This window comes from Podarcis raffonei, chromosome 15 (genome assembly GCF_027172205.1).
Source record: "Podarcis raffonei isolate rPodRaf1 chromosome 15, rPodRaf1.pri, whole genome shotgun sequence".
Lineage (NCBI taxonomy): Eukaryota > Metazoa > Chordata > Lepidosauria > Squamata > Lacertidae > Podarcis > Podarcis raffonei.
The window spans coordinates 10,170,394-10,188,206 of NC_070616.1; the positions used below are offsets into that span (position 1 = coordinate 10,170,394).

At 45.9% G+C, this 17,813-nt stretch overlaps 1 protein-coding gene across 1 annotated transcript in view; it reads right to left on the reverse strand.

The window, feature by feature from the left end:
• Positions 1-16,662, reverse strand: part of GALNT17 (polypeptide N-acetylgalactosaminyltransferase 17) — a 109,197-nt gene extending 92,535 nt beyond the window's left edge. The window contains exon 1 of the mRNA XM_053366492.1: positions 14,446-16,662. Coding sequence (XP_053222467.1) covers positions 14,446-14,683 — 238 coding nt within the window. The 5' untranslated portion in view covers positions 14,684-16,662. The remainder of the gene's footprint in view (positions 1-14,445) is intronic.
• Between the last annotated feature and the right edge of the window lie 1,151 nt (positions 16,663-17,813).

A 17,813-nucleotide genomic window follows, 5' to 3' on the forward strand; every position in this document is an offset into this window, starting at 1 on the left:
TTATAGTTAAAGCTATGGTTTTCCCAGTAGTGATGTATGGAAGTGAGAGCTGGACCATAAAGAAGGCTGATCGCCGAAGAATTGATGCTTTTGAATTATGGTGCTGGAGGAGACTCTTGAGAGTCCCATGGACTGCAAGAAGATCAAACGCATCCATTCTTAAGGAAATTAGCCCTGAGTGCTCACTGGAAGGACAGATCCTGAACCTGAGGCTCCAAGACTTTGGCCACCTCATGAGAAGAGAAGACTCCCTGGAAAAGACGCTGATGTTGGGAAAGATGGAGGGCACAAGGAGAAGGGGACGACAGAGGACGAGATGATTGGATAGTGTTCTCGAAGCTACCAGCATGAGTTTGACCAAACTGCGGGAGGCAGTGGAAGACAGGAGTGCCTGGCATGCTCTGGTCCATGGGGTCACAAAGAGTCAGACACGACTAAATGACTAAACAACTTACGGCCCGTTGGTTTCCCTCCATCTGACCTATGGCCTCCCCTCCTTGGAGCAAACGTGTGACTGTTTTCAAGCCTAATTGCTCCCTTGGGGGGCATTTTTGGGGGGCAGGGAGGGTTGTGTTAACCCTCCCAATCTGGCCATTTTGTCTGAAAACTGCATCCAATGAAAGGCTGTTTACAAGCCTAATTACTTGGTGGAGAGCCCTTTTTCTGAGGGGGTTGTCGCAGCTGGGGCGAGCTAAAACCGAAGAAAGGTCGTGGAGGGCAAAATGCATTCATTTGCTTCCACGCTCATTTGGTTCCTGCCAGGGAAACTTCTGAAAAGGGCCAGAAAATGCAACTTGTCAACAGAGATCTTTAAAGTTAAATAAAGTAAGGAGTGTCTTTAAAAATCATTCTTTCTGCCTTTAAGTAGGTCACTCTGTTTTCGCTATGGAAATCAGAATCTCTTCAAAAAGCAGACTTGGCTCTGCTTCTCCCTTATCTACTTAATGCTGGAAGTCTGGGAAATCATCTCTTAAGAGAGGAGGAAAGGCTAGAGCTGTGAAAGAAACACATTCAATTTACCCCATAAACATGTGAAGGAAAACTGATTACTTTTTAATCAGAGATGCACCTAATTTTCCACTTTTTAAATGTTCTGATTAATATATTTTATTTTATTTTTTTAAAAAATGTTATTTCAAAGGGAATGGAAACTGGATGGAGTAGCTTTAAAAGATGAGGGGTTCTGTTGGAAACACGGCAACCCTGTTTTCCATGAAAAACAGCCAACATGGGGTAATGGGTATATGACGAGAATGAAATAGGCACACGCAAAAAAGAGAAGAACAAGCTAACTAGCACCTATGCATTAGGTATGCTTGAGGGGTTTAAATTCTGGGAATACTAATGTGAACTGACCTGATCCACAGCTCTTGAACTAATGCGCAAATTGAAACATAATTATCTTCCCCATTTTTCACTTCTCTGACGTCTGCTCAGGAAAAAAGTACCAGATGTCGTATTTTAAAATAAAAGACGTTTTTAGAAACGCACCCATTAATATGCTACTTTTCCCCCCCAAAAAAGAAAATGTGTACTTTGTTAGATATTTCATCTCAACATATGCACTTATAAATGCAGTTTATCCTAAAATACACCAGGGGTGTTTAGAAATGCATAGACTGACGTTTAAATAACGATAATATGGATTTTAATGTAAAATAAAAATAATAATGCAGCATTTGCCTGGGGAGCTTGTAGCCAGAGCTGTCGCAACGAACAGCCACACGAGCCTTTGGGAGGCAGAGATGCGACAAGGCATCAGAGGAGGGAGGAAACAAAAGAGGGACAGAGGCCTTTGTTGCCCATGGCACCCCTATCATTCAAGGCACCCCAGGGTGCTACAGCACACTGGTGAAAACCACTGGGTTAAGGGCAGTCTTTGGTCACCCTACAACTGCATTGATTTGTGGATCTCTAAAAAGGGAAAGGGACCACTGACCATTAGCCAGTGTGGTGTAGTGGTTAAGAGTGGTAGTCTCGTAATCTGGGGAACCGGGTTCGCGTCTCCGCTCCTCCACACACAGCTGCTGGGTGACCTTGGGCCAGTCACACTTCTTTGAAGTCTCTCAGCCCCATCACCTCACAGAGTGTTGTGGGGGAGGAAAGGAAAGGAGAATGTTAGCCGCTTTGAGACTCCTTAAAGGGAGTGAAAGGCGGGATATCAAATCCAAATTCTAGGTCCAGTCGTGGCCGACTCTAGGGTTGCGGCGCTCATCTCGCTTTATTGGCCAAGGGAGCCGGCGTACAGCTTCCGGATCATGTGGCCAGCATGACAAAGCCACTTCTGGTGAACCAGAGCAGCTGTTATGCTGATCAGTGGGGCCACAGGGCACTTATAGGTTCACATGCCCAAGCCTCTCATAGCAAGGAAGAAGCATTCCTTCCGGTCCTTGGTTGATTCAGTTAATATTCTTTATTTCTGCTTTTTTGCAGATCCCCTATGTTGTTACATTTAAATAAATATAGCATTTGTTTCCACCACAGTTATAGTGTCTCAAGTCTTCACCATATGGGCATGATGGCAATTTCTCTTAAAAACAAACTTGGGCAGGGCACCCCTTCAAATAGAGAACTGTCCTCTAAAATAGGACAAACATCCCTGTATTCCATATTCTAGTCCATTGTGGGGAAAGAAACACAACACAACAGAACAATTTAATGCAGTGCTCCTGGGCTTGAAAAGCTCTCTCTCCTCCTTGAAGTATTCCTTTTATGGTCTGCAAAAGAAATGCAGGATTTGTCAGATGACATCAGGAGTTCAGCTGTTCCACATGCCATGTGAAATCCTTGTCCCAGTTTGCACTTGGTTTCAGCACAACTTTCGGTCATCATGCCACTTCATTACTGCATTATTTTTAGATAATTGCTACCACCATGATAGAACGTGGGTCAATAACTCTGCCAGTTGGAGCAGTAAGAGAGATAAACTATCCAACTAGGAATATAGGAAGCTGCCTTATACTGAGTCATATGTTGATGCTGATGATTGTTGTTTAGTCGTGTCCGACTCTTCGTGACCCCCTGGACCAGAGCATGGCAGGCACTCCTGTCTTCCACTGCCTTCTGCAGTTTGGTCAAACTCATGCTGGTAGCTTTGAGAACACTGTCCAACCATCTCGTCCTCTGTTGTCCCCTTCTCCTTGCACCCTCCATCTTTCCCAACATCAGGGTCTTTTCCAGGGAGTCTTCTCTTCTCATGAGGTGGCCAAAGTATTGGAGCCTCAGCTTCAGGATCTGTCCTTCCAGTGAGCACTTAGGGCTGATTTCCTTCAGAATGGATAGGTTTGATCTTCTTGCAGTCCCTGGGACTCTCAAGAGTCTCCTCCAGCACCATAATTCAAAAGCATCAATTCTTCGGCGATCAGCCTTCTTTGTGGTCCAGCTCTCACTTCCATATATCACTACTGGGGAAACCATAGCTTTTACTAAATGGACCTTTGTTGGCAAGGTGATGTCTCTGCTTTTTAAGATGCTGTCTAGGTTTGTCATTGCCATAACAGTGTAGTGCAGATCATTAAGACCAAGTTGTTAAAGGAACTCCAAGATCCCTAAACTTACCTCTTGAAACCCCTAGGGATTGTGTCTTGCACACTTTCACTGCTGGGTCTTTGACAGCAGAGTAAATTTGTGCTTCAAAGAGTTCTGTTTACACCCACAAACTCATCTGATGAGCCCAAATCCACATTGGATTCCCTTCTCTAACAGTTGGAGGGAGGGCTGTAGTTTAGTAGTTGAGCATCTGCTTGCATGCAGAGGGTCTCTGGTTCAATCTCCATCTTCTCTAGGTAGGGCTGGCAAAGACCGCAGTGTGAAATCCTGAAGAGCTACTGCCGAAGAATTCATGTTTTGAAAACATGTCCCCTTCCCTGCAGTGTTGGTGGGGTTTTAGCACACAGGACACCTACTGCCATGTGTAGGGAGGCTGTATTCATGTAAGTAAGAGTTGAGGTTTAGTGGTGATGGAAATTGATTTAATTACCAGTTGAAGAATCTTACTAGACCCTCAGCTTTGCTTACATTCCCTGTTTGTGGGTGGTAACTCTAATGGTCCTTGTAAAACTCTGATTACTCATTCGCTGCTCACCGACCACTTGGTCACAGCTCAGGGTTGGCAGGGTACTTTTACATATGCTGGTTTTACATACAAACTGGTTTTAAAAGCTCTTGTTTATTTCCATATATGAAAAACTGAGTCATCAGCTGTGGGTTATTCAGGGAGATGTGGATCCAGTGGAATTTGCAGCCATGAGATGGTTACTTGCAACTTATATGGCAAAACAAACACAGGAATGGCAAATTCCATCTAAATGTGATGTTAAATGGAGATTATATTGCTTTGCAGATTGTACACATTGCCATTGTACTCTCTGTATGCCATTTATCTTGCTGAGTTTGATCTATTCCAAGTTCGTTCTGTTATATGGCTCCATGTATGCTTTAGTCCTCTTTTATCAATAGAATTTTTGCAGAAAGAGTGAACTGCTTGAAGGGAAATAGAAGAATCAACACACACACACACACACACACACATCTAACCAGGTACAACATGGACATACGGATATAAAAAGCTGAAAATGATGTGTTCCTTTCCAGGCATCACAGCAGTTCTAATTTCTGTAAACCACCATTGCTTATGTATATAGCCATTTTAGATAAATGTATTTATTTAGGATTTCTAGATCTTCTTAGCCTAAAGTATGTGCCGCATTACCCTGCATGTCAAAAATAGATGGATTAATTGGCTATTCTAGTTAATATTTGCTGACATTCCAATCCTTTTGCATTTCCCCCCATAATCACCCTTTTAAGTCATTTAATCCTAACATTATTTTCCATGGGCTGAACTACCATCATTCATTGAGCCAGCCCTTTATGCTTCACTATAGCACTCAATAGCTTCAACCACTGTCCTAACAAGTTGTATCAATGAAAAGAAGCTTTATGTCGGACTGCCAATCAATCAGTGCAAGAGCAAACAGTGCAAGCAGCAGTTTTGACTCAAAGTTCCCTAGAAAAGAGGCAGTTTCAATAAATTTGACAGATGCTGTTCTTATGAACAGGGCACATCTCAGATCCATTGAACCTAATGGACACAACTAACTTGGGGCCATTGGTTTCAATTGGTCTATTCTGACTACAAATTAGCTGGAGAGAAGCTAATGTATTACCAGTCCGCAGACTGATAGGCAAAGCTGAGATAGAGCCGCATCCTAACTGCCTTTGAGACAGTCTAAACACTATGGGCTCCCCTGTTCTGTAAAAATGCTCGTGCTTTGCTGTTTCTTGTAGACATGCATCACTCCAAGCACATGGCTCAGAGGAGCCAACAGACAAGAGGTTGTCTCTCTCTGAAAGTCGACCCAATGCATGTTAAGAGAACCGGGCAGGGCTTCGGAATACAGGGCAGCAAAAATGCCTGGTTTCAGCACTGTCCCTGGCAGAATCTCTGTGGACAGCTCCCTGCTCTCCTGCTTTACTGCAATGGGTTATAGCTCCTTTGCCTGGTCAAAGGAGTTTCCAGCACCTATATAAGCACCAACTTGGACCAAACCTGGAACTCAGGAGGAGTTACAGTGCTATTGAGTGATGTCCCAGTTCCTTCCTGCACCATTGGGTGCAAAGTCTCACTCCTTAGAAAGCAGATTCTGACTCAACACCAGGAAGAACTTTCTGACAACAAGAGCTGTTTGACAGTGGAACAAACTCCCACAGGTGGACTCTCCTTCCCTGGAGGTTTTTCAGCAGAGGTTGGGTGGCCATCTGTCATGTATGATCTAGTTAAGATTCCTGCACCAGGTTGGACTTGATGACCTTCCAGCTCTAGAATTCTGTAATTCTATTGGATGAAGTTGCTTTTGTTTTGGGGATGTTCCATAGCCCTCAACTTTCATTACTCAGTAGGAGCTTGGCTAGGGGGAAAAGCTGGTTTACGATTCTTAGGACTACAAAACCTATGATGCAATACAATGATTAAGTATCTATATATGTGGTGGGTGGAATACACCAAGACTGTAAAGGAGCCTAAATGAATCATCCAGCCCAGACACTGAGGTCCAGTGCCGAGGGCCTTCTGGCTGTTCCCTCGCTGTGAGAAGTGAGGTTACAGGGAACCAGGCAGAGGGACTTCTTGGTAGTGGCACCTGCCCTGTGGAACGCCCTCCCAGCAGATGTCAAGGCAATAAGCAACTATTTTACTTTTAAAAGACAACTGAAGGCGGCTCTGTTTAGGGAAGTTTTTCATGTTTGATGCTGTATTGTTTTTAATATTTGGTTGGAAGCCACCAAGAGTGGCTGGGGAAACCCAGCCAGATGGGCGGGGTATAAATAATAAATTAGTAGTAGTAGTAGTATGTAATCACAAAGGCAAGCATAATGGTGAGGGACACCAGTCCATTGAGTTCCACAGAAGTAACTTCACTGCACGTAGCAGGTGGAAGTGGAAGGATTTTATAGCAGCATCCACTAGAAGCTTCAAATGAAATGTGCCTGGATTCAAGAAAAATGTCCAATCCTGAGTCACGCCCAATGGTCAAGGTGCAAAAGAACTTGATTGTCCCCCTCAACCAGTAAGAGCAACAGAAGTGAGCAAGAACTCGAGCATGCACACATAATATAAAAGCTCAAATAGGTGAGCTATAAATGGAATATAAAGAATTACCCAGCATCTAGATCACAGATGTAAACATACACATAGAAGTCACAAGGTATCAAAACTGCAATAGTGTTTTTTTTTAAAGAATATCCATCTTTATAGCTGGTGGAGCACATTTTTACATCCTGCGCTACTTAGCCTTGCCTGAGAAAAGTGAAATGGAACTCACCAATCCACACACAAGTGGAAATATACAATACACAATGGAATTAATCCAGAGCATCCCTGTGTGAATTCTTGCCCTTGTGAAGCACTAGCAAGCATTTCCATTCTGCTCCAAACCACATAAGTCTGCAAGCCCCTGATCACCAGAACAATCTGGTTGGTGAACAGTTTTCCACTCCCCCCCTCGAAACTCAGAACATGAAATCCATTCATAAGAGCAGGCAGCACTCAAAGAATAATAAAAAGTAAAACACCCAGTAAAAGATAATAGATGGAAACAAATTGCTCATGCGTTTGAGCCTCTCCTTGTGTCCTTTTCACTGAGCATCCATCATGCCTGGTGCCCATGATGCTATAGGGGCAGTTATATGTATTTTGCTCTATAAGACTCACTTTTTCCCCTCCTAAAAAGTAAGGGGAAATGTGTGTGCGTCTTATGGAGCGAATGGAGGCTGCACAGCTATCCCAGAAGCCAGAACAGGAAGAGGGATCGCTGCTTTCGCTGCGCAGCAATCCCTCTTGCTGTTCTGGCTTCTGAGATTCAGAAAAATTTTTTTCTTGTTTTCCTACTCCAAAAACTAGGTGTGTCTTATGGTCTGGTGCATCTTATAGAGCGAAAAATATGGTAGTTGTGTTTTCAAAACCATTTGGGAAGGTGGTCATACTGCTCTGTTTGCAATAGGTGCGTTTCCCATTAAAATCCTGTATGTTTTCATACCAAAAATGTTCCGGGGTTGTTGTTTTGTTCAACTTCTGTTGTACTATAGTGCTAGAGTTTCCCACCAAATGACCAACGGTAGGACCGGCCCTGTAGTCTCCACTAAAATCAACAATCTCTCATCTTCTGAAAGATTCCCACTTCCCATTGCAGTTTAGGGAATGGCAGCCTGGTGTGAGCTGGTCCCAGTGAAATTCGCTTTCCTAGATTCTACCTCTTCTTTGTAAAATACAGGTGGATCATTGTAATGGTGGATGAGCATGTATAAACAAGGATCAACAGGATGATTGCCTCTCCTCTGAAATGCCAAGCCGATTCGCAAAGAAAACACCATTCTGTCCCTGTGCAACCATGCATTAATTTAATGCTCAAAACTCAAGGAGAGAACAGCTAAAGTTCAGGCACACCGCACAGAAAGTTAAAGGTGGTGGGGTGTTGTTTTTTGCTTTTGTTTTTTTCCAGTGCACACAGCAAACTGCTTTTAAGCTCTGCAAGAAACAAAGCTATCAAAAAACAGCGCTTGGCATCAAGATCACGCCTCAATTTGCAAATCCATAGGGGATGCTTAAGAAGAGAGGGTGGAGCTGGTGGCCTTTGAGTCAGCTTTTAATTAGATCTCTCACCTAGATTCCTTACAACTTCCAACCATGTTCCTGCATCCCACACAGCAGCTTTAAAGCTCCCTCCCTACATCTCAAAAGCGTTGTACCTTGTGAGATTGTAATAGAAATATCTCCACTGTGCCATAAAAAGAAATGTAGCTTGAGGATTTAATTAGCAGCTGTCAGGGGTGACCCATACGTATTGCTGAATTGTTTAACTTGTTCCAAAAGGTACAAATCACTACATTGTGGGGCAGGGGGGGGGAGTGATGTTTCAGAAACTTGACATCCCTTCAATCCCCATCTTTTTCTCCCCAACACCATGACGTTTCTGGTAATCAGAAATTGCTGCTCTGCTCCATGGACACCATACATAAATTATTAACACCCACATCACCAACCTGTAAATGAAGCCAATATTAAAATCACACACAAATAAACCCCACAGGTGCATCTGAGAAAACAGAAGAGAGGGGAGGGAACCTTGCCCCATATGTGCCCACTTGACCACTTTGATCTGTGGAACTGACATTATTACAGGTGCCATGTAACGCTCATTCCTCAGCTGTCAATCTTTAACTGTGACAGAACCTATACACTTTGGAACTCCCTGCCAATTGACAACAGGCAGCTGCCTTCACTGCACACTTTTCTTGCAGCTGCCTAAAACATTCTTTGTTTAGACAAGCCTACACAGACATATATAAGGTTAATGCATTTCAATTTCTGTTTTCTTAATTTTAATTCTCTTCAAATGTCCTTCGTTGTTTTTAACACTCTTCAGTGTTGTTGCTAATATTTCTTGTAAACCGCTAAGAGGTTTTACTACAGTGAAGCTGCATATGCGTCTTGTCAAATGGAAACCATAAAGAAAAAAAAATATCTAAGCGAGTGCTGCTTGCAGAAAGCCCCAAGTCGTCTTCCCAAATCCCTCTGCATCTTAAGTGTAAAGGGTCAAGTGATGGGGAGCACCTCTGACTGGGGATCAATTGTGCTGTGGGCTCTTTAAAACAGAGATTGAAAACATGGGAGTCAAGGTGTGGATCAGAGCCCTGGGTGATGGTGGTGGGACAGGAGGCAGATAAGAAGTTTAAAATCCCTATCTGCATCAGGGCCCTGATCAATATGAACCTCCACACCTGCATTATTATTGTTATTATTATTATTATTATTAGCCAAATAAATTTTGTGATTCGCATCTTGTCAATGACCCTGAAACTTTGGAGAGTAGGACAATTATCTGCTTCTGAAAAGCAGGTGATCACAGCAGGTGTTGTGCAAAATCCTCTTGGGTGCCTGCAACACTACAGGTTTATTATTTATATTTTATTTTGCATTTATATCCAAGGAGCTCAAGGTGGTACTTCACCTCTGCAATGAATACTCACAACCCCCCTGTGAGGTGGTCTTCTACTTCTTCTTTGGCGATCACTCATAGCCGAGTAAGATTGTCTTCCACAAACATGGTTTTAACAGTGAGTCCATAAGTGACTGTGGAGGCCAATTCCGGCTGCACACGTCCTTCCACAGTGGGGACATTGGTTTCCGGGTGGGAGTTGATCACGGTGTGGGTTTGCCAAGCATGCCTTCCTCTTAGCATGTTCCTCCCTTTCGTCCTGAGTTCGAGCATCTTCAAAGCCCATGACACCTTTGGTAAAGGCTATTCTCCAATTGGAGCACTCACAAGTCAGTGTTTCCCAGTTGTCAGTGTTTATACTATTTTTTTTAGGTTTGCCTTGAGAGAGTGGATGCCGATGAAGATATTAACGAAAAATTGTTTTATTCTCAGCTGGATACCATCCTATCAGAGACACCTAAGAAGGATAAAATTATCTTCTTGGGTGATTTTAATGCAAGAATTGGGCAAGATTTCTGTCTGTGGCCCCTGTGAGGTAGGTTAGGCTAAGAGGCAGTTACTGGCCCAAGGTCACCCAGAAAAATTTATTGCCAAGTAGGATCTTGAGCCCTGAGTGCTTACTAGAAGGACAGATCCTGAAGCTGAGGCTCCAATACTTTGGTCACCTCATGAGAAAAGAAGACTCCCTGGAAAAGACCCTGATGTTGGGAAAGATGGAGGGCACAAGGAGAAGGGGATGACAGAGGACGAGATGGTTGGACAGTGTTCTGGAAGCTAGCAGCAAGAGTTTGACCAAACTGCGGGAGGCTGTGGAAGACAGGAGTGTCTGGTCCATGGGGTCACGAAGAGTCAGACACGACTAAACGACAACAACAAGGATTTTGAACCCAGGTCTCCCAGGTCCTAGTCCAACACTCTAACCATGATGCTGTGCTGCTCAGGCATATTAAGCCTAAAATGGAAGACATCGGGATGTGATCTTGCACAGTCTCTGGGCACCTCCAGATTATCAGTATTTGGCACAAGAAAATCAAGTGCCTCCTGGAACTTTAGGTATAGGGTTTAAGTGGGTGGAAGGGCTCTGTTGAGGTTTTTTTTAGGGGGGGAACCCAGAGTTGCTGAGCTTTTTTAAAAATTCACTGATGAATATCTCACGCAGCACTAAAGCGATCATTACTTCCGGTTGCCAACGACACCACTGTACACTGCTGAAGGGGTGGCGGAAGACGGAACTAGCGCCAGGGGAGGGGAAACGCAAGATTACTTGCCCAAGATTGCCCAGGATCAAGCAATCAACCTGCAATTGACCAGGGACACCCAGTGATTTACCTGTAGATCTCGATGGACTGGTTGGACTTGTCTGCCCTAGTACAACAAAACCACTTTTAAGAAATAATAATCTGACCCTCAGTGCTTTGGAGCCAGATGGATTAAAAAGTGTGGGAAGAATGAATGAATACTGGGAAGGCATGTGAACACCCCACAAGTGAATCAGGATAAAATGAAAGTGAATGCCCATTGTGATATAACCATCCCACGAACAAATGCTGACTAAAGGCTTGATATAATGTAACCTCCGTGTAAGCTTTGTGCAAGAGAATAAAAGAATGCTCTATAAATAAGTCATCTGGAGGGGCCTTCCATTGAGGCATGGTACTGTTGACTCTGATCACATGACTTCAACCACTGAAGTCTGAGCTAACACACCAGCCTCCTGCTAGCAGGAGGCATCATGCAAAAGGTGGTGAACTTTCATACACAAAATCCTGCTAGGCGTCCACAGAACTTCATGTTATATAGTAGCAGACAAATGACATGAACAAGACCTACATAATTTGTTGAAGCAGAACAGCAGAGATCATTCAGTTTGTAACTTAATGGTTAATTCAGTTTTCAGTAGGTCAGCTGATGGGGGGAGGTGTTTCTAAGCAACCAGGTGGAGTGGCATGATGCTTGCTGAGGTAACATGTCCCCCTATTGGCTATGTAGTTCTGAGGGACTCTTTCCTTTGTAAGTTTGTTTGAATGTCTCCCTGCTATGCACCACGCCTGAATTAAATAGGTAAAAATTGCTGTTCATTTCTCTTCAAATCATACATTGTTTTTGTTCAGTTTCCTCAGCAAAATCTTATAAGGATTTCTTGTATTGTGTTTCAATTTGCTGGAAGCCACCCAGAGTGGCTGGGGTAACCCAGTCGGATGGGAGGCTTGTAAATAATAAATTATTATTATTTTCTTTCTGGATTGTTAACACATGGTTTGCTTCGTGATCTGACCGTGTGCTCCAAATTCCATCTCTTGTGAAGTACAGCTGCCTAGACACCCCACTGGTGTTTTTCTACAGAGAAATAGTGCCGCCATCATCCCTGTCTTAATACTTTAGTCTGAAAATGTGGACAATCTAATTTACAGTATTACAAAGTGGGAAAGTGACAGGCTTAAGTCAAGACTGCCCTCCCTTTTTGAGGCAACGCCTCATTATTCATATGCAGCTTTCTAATACAGAGACATTTGTTGAGGGTTTCAAAGGAAATGGATGGGGGCCAAGACAGGATGACAACTATCCCAGAATTTACACATACACACAGGGGGAAAATACTTAGCATATGGTTAAGGTCATAAAATAACTAAGAGAAGAGGTACCTGCTGGATCAAACCAAAGGCCCATCTACTCCAACATGCTGTTCCCACAGTGATCAACTAGACACCCCCATGTGAAGCCTACAAGCAGGTAAAAGCTAAAGGTAAAGGGCCGCTGGATGGTTAAGTCCAGTCAAAGGCGACAATGGGGTTGTGGCGCTCATCCGGAGCCAGTGTTTGTCCACAGACAGCTTTCTGGGTCATGTGCCCAGCATGACTAAACTACTTCTGGCGCAAGAGGACACCGTGACACAAACCAGAGTGCATGGAAATGCCGTTTACCTTCCCGCCACAGTGGTACCTATTTATCTACTTGCACAGGCATGCTTTCGAACTGCTAGGTTGGCAGGAGCTGGGACAGAGCAACAGGAGCTCACCCCATTGCAGGGATTCGAGCCACCGACCTTCCGACTGGCAAGCCCAAGAGGCTCGGTGGTTTAGACCACAGCACCACCCGTGTCTCCTCAGTTGCAATTCCCTGCAACTAGTACTCAGAGGCAACCTGCCTCAACAATGGAGGCAGAACTTGTACATGTTTACTCAGGATTAACCCCCACCCCTTAAGTGTGCATAGGGCTGTGGCCCCAGGCATTTCAAAAAAGTGCTCCATAAATCACACCTGAGTGATTATCTTATCAGGACTGGGGGAGAGGAACACACGCTGGAAGCCATTACTCCAGGGTAGGTAAATCTGTTTTACTCCAGGGTAGCTTCCTTTCTATTGCCAAGTTGCTGAAGTGATAGAACATAGTTGCCTCCTGGCAGATTCTCCCTCCCCTTTTGCTACCAACAGACGCAACAAAGAGTGAGCATTAACTTTGCCTGTAGGGAGTCCGCATCAAAAAAGCAAACGCACAATGGCTGCAGTTGAAAGCTTGGTGAGGTTCTGTAAAGCTTTCTGTGCTTCAGAAGTAGGTAATTGTGCTGGGTTTTCACACAATCATGTGCACAGAGATAACACATGTTGAAACCACTGTGTGTACAGATAATCCCCCTCCCAATAATGATTCTAAGTGGGGAGGGGAAGAGGACTGTAGTGAAGGCAGTAGGTATCTACAAAAGCATAGAAGGAAGGCAGCCACCACACTTCAGAGCACACATCTTACTTCAACTCAAGGAGCATGTCCTGCTCATTTCAAGCTTGGAATGCTTTGTTAACATCTGGGAGTCCTCACCAGACTTCAAAGGAAAAGAGAGAGCATGCAGGATTTAACATATAGGATGCTGTCTTCTACCAAGTCAGATCATTGGGCCCACCTAGATCAGGAGTGAAGAAGATAATGGACTCCAGATGTTGGATTATAGCTCCCATCATCTCTGACTATTTGTCATGGTGCCAGGGGCTGTTGGTGGCTTGCAGTCCAGCATCATTGGAAGGCCACAGCTTCCACACCTTTTGATGTACACTGACTCCCAATGGCTCTCCAGGGATTTAGATGCAAGTCTGAATCCGAATATGCCAGGGGCAGAACTGGGAACATTTGCAAGCAACACACGTGCTCTACGACTGAGCTGCAGCCTCTTCTCAAAACATTGGAAGTTAAGAACATAAGATGAACCTGCAGGATCAGGTCAAAGGGGGTCTACCTAGTTCCTCATCCTGTTCGCACAGTGCCCAACCAAATGCCCACAGAAAGCCCACAGGCAACAGCTATCTGAGTGGATAGCTCAGTTGGTTAGAGTGTGACACTGATAATGCCAAGGTTGCAAGTTCGATTCTCACATGGGACAGCTGCATATTCCTACATTGCAGGGAGATGGACTATATCAATCTCAGGGTCCCTTCCAGCTCTGCAATTCTATGATTTTGCCTCTGACTGTGAAAGCAGAACATACCCATCAGAGATAGCAACCACTGATAGCTTTCTCCTATATGAATTTGTCTGATACTTTTTAAAAGCCATTCAAGTTGGTGGCCATCACTGCTTCTTGAAGGAGCATATTCCATAATTTAACTATGCACCATGATGCCTTATAGTTGTCCTAAGCATTTATACCATTAGGACTATTAGTCCATATAGCCCCAGAATCATTTACTCTGACTGGAAGCAGCTCTCCAGGCCCTCAGAGAGGAAATTGTCCCATCACTTGCTATCTGATCTTTCAAGCAGCTGGTACCAGTGGTGGAACCTGGAGCCCTAGCCATGCATCTCACGCACACTGGCCTTTAGTTATATTATCTTCCCAATTCATCCCCCATCATCCAGCTGTTTCTTTGCACTGCAGCCTAAAGCAGGTCTAACCACAGCAGAGGTACAGATAAAAGAAAGCAAGTTCCTCTAGATTAGGAGAAAAAGAGGGTGCACACCTACCATTGAGCTGTCTGTAGACAATGTCTTCGAGAAGCGACAGCCTTTTCAAAACTGCATCCTGAATGGGGTTTCCAGCACGGGCAGTCAAGTTGGACACTTCTGCCCTGGGGTGGATTTCGTGGAAGGAGTCCCCACTCTTCACGATGATGGGCCTGCACTTGGCCAGGAAGAGGACGAACCCAGCGACTGCAATCAAGTTTAAGACCAGCAGGACTTTCACTCTCCTCAGAGAAGCCATCAAAGAACTGCCCAAAGTGGGAGATGCAACTCAGGTGACTACTTGGGCAATAACCAAAGGAGAAAGGTGGAAGCAGAAGTTGGATGACCTGCTCTCTGGCTACTTTCACTAGGAGCAAGAGAAGGAGGAGGAGGAAGGGAGGAGGTGAGAACACATTTCCCCATCAGCTTGTCCTTGTGGGCAGCCTCCCTCCTTTTTCTCCAGCTTGCACAGCTGGGCTATTCACAGCAAGGGGAAGCGACAAATGTTTGCAGGTGGCGATAATCTTGAAAGGCAGCTCAGATCAGCTCTGCCACTCCAGAAATAGGTGCACCTGCTCCTGGAAAGAAAGCCAACCATTGCTCTCTGCAGGTCCCAGTGAAGCAGGGAGGTTTTGAAAATGTCCTTTGAGTTTCCAATCCCTATTGGAAGGAGATACCGGAAGACCTCTTCAGCAGCTGCCCCCACCCCCCTACTTGCCAGCAAGAGCCCCTTGACACTACTGGATTTCGGAAAAGCAAACAGCTCAGACTTGCATGAAAACTCTTGCAGAAGGAAACAATTCAACTTCGTTGCAGAGGCTTTGTACTGCTCCCGTGGTCTTTGAAATGGAACTTCCTTGGCAGCAGAAGATCCAAGTGTCCCAAGGAAGGAGGCCCCGGGATTGTGGGTCAACCCTTGAGGTCCTTTAAAATAAAGCAATAGCTGGACAAGGAAGAACCTTATCCAATACAGGATCGGCTCAGTTCGCAAGGGACTCAAATGTTGCAGGAAAAACAAGATAGAAAGCAGGGAGGAATGGCAAGAGAACACAGTATAACTTGCACAGGGAGGGGGAGGAATCCTAAGTGGGGTTACTGGGAGGCTTCCAGACTTTAGGAAGGGGGCCAGGTGGTGAGAGGGATGACATTCCCCCAAGAAAGGTTGTATCCTGCTTCTCCAACAACTGGGGTAGGGGCAGGCAGGGGCTCACAGAGTCTCTCCAAAAGGAGAAAGAGCAAACAAACACGCGTCTCTTCGCTTCTCTTTACCAATACCTTAAGAACCTTGGGGGGGGGGGAATTAAAGGCTCAAAAAACCCACTAATTGTTAGGAAATGCAGAGCGGGGGGAGGGAAGAGGGAGGAAACGTGCAGACAGACAGTGACAAAAGACTTCGTAGGGAGGGGTAGGGAGAATCTGCAGAGAGACAGAAGAGGAGAGAAAGTGACTTTAACAAAGATACGGATAAAAGGAGGCGAAAGGAGGAAGCAAAAGGCAGCAACCCCCCGTTCCCATTCCGCTTGGACCCCCTTCTGAGATGCTTTTAATTGGTCTTTAGGGCGCAGCGCCCGCAGCTAGAATGGGAATCGCCTGCGCTCTGGATGTGAAAGCGACATCGCGGGAAAGGGGGGGGGGAGGCGGAAGCAGGTGTTGCTAATAATAGGACCCTCCGCCGCCTTTCTTCGCTTTCGCTCTCCCCTCCCTGGTCGCAGCCCCTCGCCGGCTCGCCAGACGCGCATTCCCTCTCCCGCCGAGGGGGGTTCGGTGCTGCGGCTGCCCCCCACCCCACCCCGCAGCTCGCCTCCGGTGCGCAAAGGATGTATATCTAAATGGTGGCGAGGCTGGAGAAGAGGATGTGGAGGAAGAGGAGGATGGGGGGCGGTACCCCGGGAAATCAGGTCATCGTGGCCTCCACGAAGCTGTTCCGAGGGATCTTCCGGGGCCCGAGCGAGGAGGAAGATGAGGAGGAGGAGGAGGAAGCAGCGGTAGCAGCAGCAGCAGCGATGGTGGTGATCGTGGCGGTGCCTGCGCGGCTGATGGTCCTGCGTTGCGCTCCCCGGCCGCAGCTTCCCATCGCAGCCGCCGTTGGAGCCATCCGCTTTCACTGTGCTGGGAGGAAAGGGGGAGAACAAAATCCCCCTTGCATGGCTCAAAGGAGGCGTTGCAAAGAAAACCTGGGCTGGGGAAAAGAAGGGGAATTGGCCACCGGTTCGCGATTGGAGGCCGGGCTTGAAATGATGCTCTCAAATGCTGCATGCAGGCAGAAAGAGAGGGGTTCTACGGAGGAGGTTTTAACCCCCCCCCGCACCTCTAGGAGTTAGGCTCTCTGAACACCACGACACAGGCGCACACCAGATTTTGCCGAAATTAATTCTATTCGCCCAATCCTGCTGGTTGCCAACTTTTAAACCAGACCGGGCAGCTTTCCTTTTAAGCACAGTTTAATCTGCAAATGCCCAGGTTTTAAAAACGCCCTGAGATGGTGACGAAAGCTTCTGCTGCTGCCTTTGGATCGATCCAATCTCTCCTGCTAAGGGACCCAGCCTTTAGTGTGGCAAGCTTTGCCCTGTGGAACTCCCTGCCAGGAGAGGTTTTGGTAGGAATCATTCAACACCTCCTTTCAGACGGCTCCTAAAAACTTTGTGATACAGACAGGCCTCCGCAATATTTTTAAAGCAACCAATATTTACTGAATATTTCACTGGTGCTTTTAATTGCAGTGTTCTGTGCTGTATACTGTCTTGCTGTATTTTTTTATGGAAGTGTGGCCTGCAAAGTGGTGCAGGGCCCGGTGGTGCTTTGTGAAGCTGGGAACATTCCAGCCTTGCAAAGCAGCTCGGGTCTAGCGTCGCTCCAGCGGTGTCAGTGGCAAGGGCCGGGCTAACATGCAATGGGCTCCTTTCACCTTCTGCCCTGCACACACACACACACACCACACACAGGTGAGCCCTGGGCGCCATTAAAGCATGCTCTGCCACTCCATGGGAGTTGGGTGTTCACCAGTGGTAGGTACTGCCAAGGCACAAAGAGGATGGAGCAAAAACCAAAGTTGAGTGGAGCCATAAGAAGATCCTGCTGGCCAGTGGCCCATTTAGTCCACCATCTTCTCACAGTGCCCACAAGCGGGACAGGAGAGCAGCCATGCCCTCCCCACTTATGTTCCTCAGCAACTTATATTATGGCACCCTGACTCTGATCCTGGAGGTAATTTACAGAAGAAGAGCCTGCTGGATCAGGCCAATGTGGTGTAGTGGTTAAGAGTGGTAGACTCGTAATCTGGGGAACCGGGTTCGCGTCTCCGCTCCTCCACATGCGGGTGCTGGGTGACCTTGGGCTAGTCACACTTCTCTGAAGTCTCTCAGCCCCACTCACCTCACAGAGTTTTTGTT